The sequence below is a fragment of the Cicer arietinum genome, chromosome 7, assembly GCF_000331145.2.
Source record: "Cicer arietinum cultivar CDC Frontier isolate Library 1 chromosome 7, Cicar.CDCFrontier_v2.0, whole genome shotgun sequence".
In the NCBI taxonomy this organism is placed as follows: Eukaryota; Viridiplantae; Streptophyta; class Magnoliopsida; order Fabales; family Fabaceae; genus Cicer; species Cicer arietinum.
In genome coordinates, this window is record NC_021166.2 from 48,368,224 (window position 1) to 48,373,276 (window position 5,053).

General features: G+C 28.8%; 1 protein-coding gene across 1 annotated transcript; it reads right to left on the reverse strand.

Moving 5' to 3' along the window:
• Positions 1–289: 289 nt before the first annotated feature.
• On the reverse strand, positions 290–4,083 carry LOC101512903 (probable ADP-ribosylation factor GTPase-activating protein AGD11). Its single transcript, XM_004510966.4, has 9 exons — positions 3,657–4,083; positions 3,376–3,495; positions 2,928–3,012; positions 2,697–2,772; positions 2,293–2,456; positions 1,971–2,211; positions 1,615–1,731; positions 1,414–1,509; positions 290–649 (listed from the first exon to the last, which is right to left on the reverse strand). Exons 2-9 carry the CDS (start codon positions 3,416–3,418, stop codon positions 368–370), a joined length of 1,104 nt encoding a protein of 367 aa, XP_004511023.1. The 5' UTR covers positions 3,419–3,495; positions 3,657–4,083; the 3' UTR covers positions 290–367.
• Positions 4,084–5,053: the final 970 nt, after the last annotated feature.

Here is a 5,053-nt window from a genome sequence, read left to right on the forward strand (position 1 = left end):
AAAAATAAAAAAAATATATATATATATATATATATATATATATATATATATGTATATATATATATATATTAAAAAATACTAATACTTTTTTGTTTATATATAAAATTAGAGGGTTAAGATACTAATACCCAATAAATCTTTTAGCATGCAATTATATGTTGTGTCAATGCACGTTAGGACAAAATGTTTATTTTAAATCTTCTTAAAAATTGGACGTAGAACCAAACATACTATTAGTTGAGGGGCAATTCCCTCATGTCACATGATAAATAAAATACAAAGAGGGAAATAGACAGTAAAATAATAATAATCGATAAACAAATTAATATTCATGAGATATTTTATTATATGCTTCAAAATTGTGTTTCTATTGAGTAAGAGGAACACATTCAAGTTCAATCTCAAGAACACCTCTTTCAACATTTTGTAGCCTCACTGAGATTTGTTGTTTGATCCTCCCTTCATGAAGAGATATGATACCATCTCTAACAAGACTTCTGTCCTTGCTTGCTACAAATTTCTCAAGCTGCATAGACTCATTGATTGTTGATTTCTCATATGCAATTGCAGCTAAAACTAGTGGTTGAATGTCTATTTCAGCCTCACCCATAAAATCATCAGTTGAAAATGTATCCTTATCATACACTAGCTGCACACCAATAAATCTAATTAAGCATCATTTCCATTTTAAATGGTATCAATAGATTTTAATAATAAGATTAAATGGCATTTGTTACTATGCCAATGTAAATGCAATGATGATGACATCAACATAAGAACAATAATGAAAATTGGTTAGAACTTAGAAGAATGGGATCCAAATTCTCTATAGTTAAGTTGCGTATTTGACACCGTAATGATCCGATTTGGACATTCGGATAAAGATCATATGATCCATGTTTTGCTCATTATGTTTTTATATTAGTCATTATTCATCCTTATAAAACTGATGTGTAGGTGCCCTCCTCACGCTCAGGGTTGGAGACCTGGAGCGTGGTCCGAGTGACTTGATAACGGGTGGTCCAATGAGTCTTGAATAAACTCTAATATCATATTATGTTTTTATATTGGATTTAACTCATAATTATAAAATAGGTTTGTAAGGTGAGACATTAACATTGACTTCGTTAAAGTAGGTCTACAATCCAAAGTCAGAACGTGAATTGTCCAATCTTGATCTAACACTCCTGATCAACCACTGCATGAATGTAAGGAATCCAAATCCAAAAGAAAAGGAGCATGGGAAATAAAACAAAAGAAGGGAGAAAAAGAAAAATATAAAAACATGGTCACACAAATAAAACTATGCAAAAAACATGCAATTTTGATTTCTATTTTGGAACTTTTGACATAGATTTACTCTTACCCTTTCCCTTTTATGACTAACAGAAACTAAAAAATAGTTGAACTTACCACTTTAAGGGGAGGAATGTTCTCTGGAATTGATAGCATTAGACTTTCATTCCAAACTGGATTCAAATTGTTCTTTATAACGCGCGTTTTTACTGACTGCAAGAACAAATATTAAAAGTGTTACAATTACAATGTACATTTTTCATTTCCCATACATTTCATTTATATTTTTTCAAGTTGTTCATAGATGAAGAAGCTCACTTGGTGCCCCAAAGAAAGGATGACATAAGGGTCACTAGTCATTACATCGCGAACCGCAAGGTGAGTTCCTTTCACAACATTAACCTTAATCAATCCAACAAATTCAACCATACCTGCCTATAACAGTAAATAGGAACCAAACTTAAGTATTCAGAAGAACCACACAAAAATCAACATTTCAATAAGTTTATAATTTATCCCTTTTATGGTTGAACATTTCAACCATACGAACTTCTAATAAGTCAAGCATACTACTATATAGCATATTTGTGGCATTAATTGACACAAAAAAGGAGTGCTTCAAATTTATATGACAGATGACTAATAGAACTGACATTTATCAAATGAAACATTACCAGTGAGGTACTCTTCTTTGAAGCCGACTTGTGATCAGAATCTTTTCTTGCCCAACTATTTCGAAATGCGTGTCCAATACGATGTTTTGTCGGAGCTTTATCGTATTTTTTGTTGTCGATATGATATGTGTAACATGAAGAACTACTCTGTAACAATGCTAAACTTCTTCCTTGAGACGGTACAATTGCACATGATAATTTTTCATCACACTCTACGAACTGTAGTTGCTCATATTTTTTCCTGAAAAATCAATAAGACATTTCTGAATAAGAATAGTATAATTCCTCTAAAAAAAAAGAGAATTCTTTTTCTTTTAGTTACCTAATATATTCGGAGCGCTCTTCAATTGATGTATGTGGTTTTGGTTTTTTTATATTACTTGGGAGACAAGCTTCATATTTTTTATTTAACAATGTGTTTCCACCCAACTTCTCTAATGCATCAACTTGCTCATTTGACCATTGATCTAGCTTCAATGATGCAACCTGTAATAGTAAAAAATGTAGTGCTTATGTAGTAATTGGTAAGTACTGATTTTGATTAAAAACATGTTAAGAATGTGCCGTATGCACATTGACTTTCAGATTAGTTCTAAGCAATGTTCTAAGATTCGAAACTAATCGGCCAATTCAACCTATTGATAAATATTTTCACAATTGCTAATAATTAATTCTAGTGATGAGCTGAAATTTAGATAAACATGTAATGCTTATTCAGAAACATACCTTTGATATGTGAACTCCTAGACTTCTATGTATGCCAGAACACTTGATACAAATAAATACTCCAAGACTTGCAGATCTATTGTTCAATAAATAAATGTAATGAATAAGAATAAGTATCAATAACATGAACTAAATGATAAAGAGATTGAATATTGCTAATGTTATTTAACAAAAATAGTAGTGAACAATATTAACAAATTGATTTTTTATGAAAATTGAGGAAACACTTACACCCATTTTGGTTCTGGAGTTCCGCAATCGGCGCAATACTTGTTTCCAGCTTGATGCATCAGATTGTTTAATCTTTTTTGTGGACCTAATAATTGATAAAAAGCCTTAAAGGGTTAAGTTTCCTTGTAACTTCAAATTACATTCAATCATTTTCTAGTTCCTTAAAATTAAGTCTTATCATGTTGGCTGTTATGAAACACTGATACAGGCACAAACACGAGACTAGAAAAGGTGAATGAAATAGAAACGACGGTAGAAACTTCTAATTTTGGGTATGTAGTTGATATAAGATTTTTTACAAAAATATATGAAAGGAAAATATGAATGAAAAGATTCTACCATATGAATAAATCTATTGTTATTTTTGTTTGTTTGTAAAATTAATCATTTTAATATTTTGGGGGGTATTAGGGGGTGTAATTAGAAAAAAGGGATGAAATATTCTGACCTGATACATCTTTCATATCGGAATTTTCATGGTGTGAAGTCATCTCTAGCCTCGAATATTTGAAGCCAAAATAAAGAAATGATGCTACAATTTGCAACCAAGCATGTTTGAGTTGTTTTTCTGCATTTAGATACAAGGCATTTCACATATCAAATATGTAATCATCTAGCACAAATCACACATGCAAACCAAAATGAAAAAGCATAAACAATAAACAAAATATTGCATTAAAGGAACATTTTTTGAATAGAATATTTAATTCTTCATATATTAGAACATACCTTTTTCCTTTACAAGTTTGGCATTCAAAGACTCAATAGAACCTTGTTCTATGAAACAAACCAAAAGGGTATGGAAAATAAAAGACCAATTTAAAGAAATTGTATCCAATTATAATGGAGTTGTGAATAATTGAAAAAGCTTGAAAATTGTTGAAAAGGGTCTATGAAAAAATTTGAGTTTGACAAGAATTGAAGGTGAAAGGTTGAATGTTTAGGAAAATGTATTGAAGAAATAAATATTTGGAAATTCTATTGACAAGGCAAATGTGTTGTGATTTTGGGAGTGACAACAAATCACAGGCTTTTAAGGTAGAGACAAGTCATAATTTGTTGTTTTTTCCTAACAAAATTGATCAATGAAAAAAATGTGAATAAGGCATCAAAGTTCAATATGGAAATTTCATATCGAAGCTTTTGTTTCATATAATCACAATAAATAAATAATTTGACACACCAACAAATAATAATTTTTTTTTGACCAAAAACCAACAGTAATGTTATGGTTAAGGATATGTGTGTAGTACATGATAACATGGTACATATTTAGGAAGCACACATAATCAATATCAACTACATACCTAAAAATAGAAGTTTCCTCCATCTTTACCTTGTCATTATCACACAAAAGAATAATATAACTTTTGTGTGTATAAACGTGAGAAATTTTCAGTGTAACTTTCAACAATATTATTATATTAGGTTCCAAGCTTACCTCACTATGGGTAAGTTTGTTACAATTTAAAAAAAAATGATTTTAATGTATTTTCTCTTTTGTTATATCTTTCTTATTTTAAATTAAATGAAAAAATGATTTAAATAATTTATCATAAGAGTATTTTATTTTTTGTTAATTTTTTTTTGGATAATAAACTTTTAAAAGATATTTAAAATGAGAACATATTTTAAATAGCTTTTCATAATTTTGAAAAAAAAATCTTATTTTTATTTAAATTAAAATCTCTAACATGTGAATATATTTAAATTATTAAATGTCAAAATTATATTTTTAATATAAAACAAACAAGTCTGAAATAATTTCCACTATTTTTAAATTCTCATTAAAATTATTTTTAGCAATATAAAATTAAAATCACTTTTTTTTTATTACTCTATAACAAACAAATCTCTGTTTTATACATATAAATCACTAATTTTACAGCTCTACTCTTAAAAAATATGCATATTTCACACTATATCAAAATCTAGTTTTTTTTATAACTAGTGTCGAAACTCTCAAAATTTACAATAATTATATTTTATGCACCGGTCACTTGTGCTAGACTCTAATCAACAAATGATTATTTAAAAAAACTTTCCAATCTTCAGCTTGGCCAAAATGCTGATATTTTTGTCCATGCATTTGGCTTGAAGCTCACCTACAATAAATTAAGGTGGTT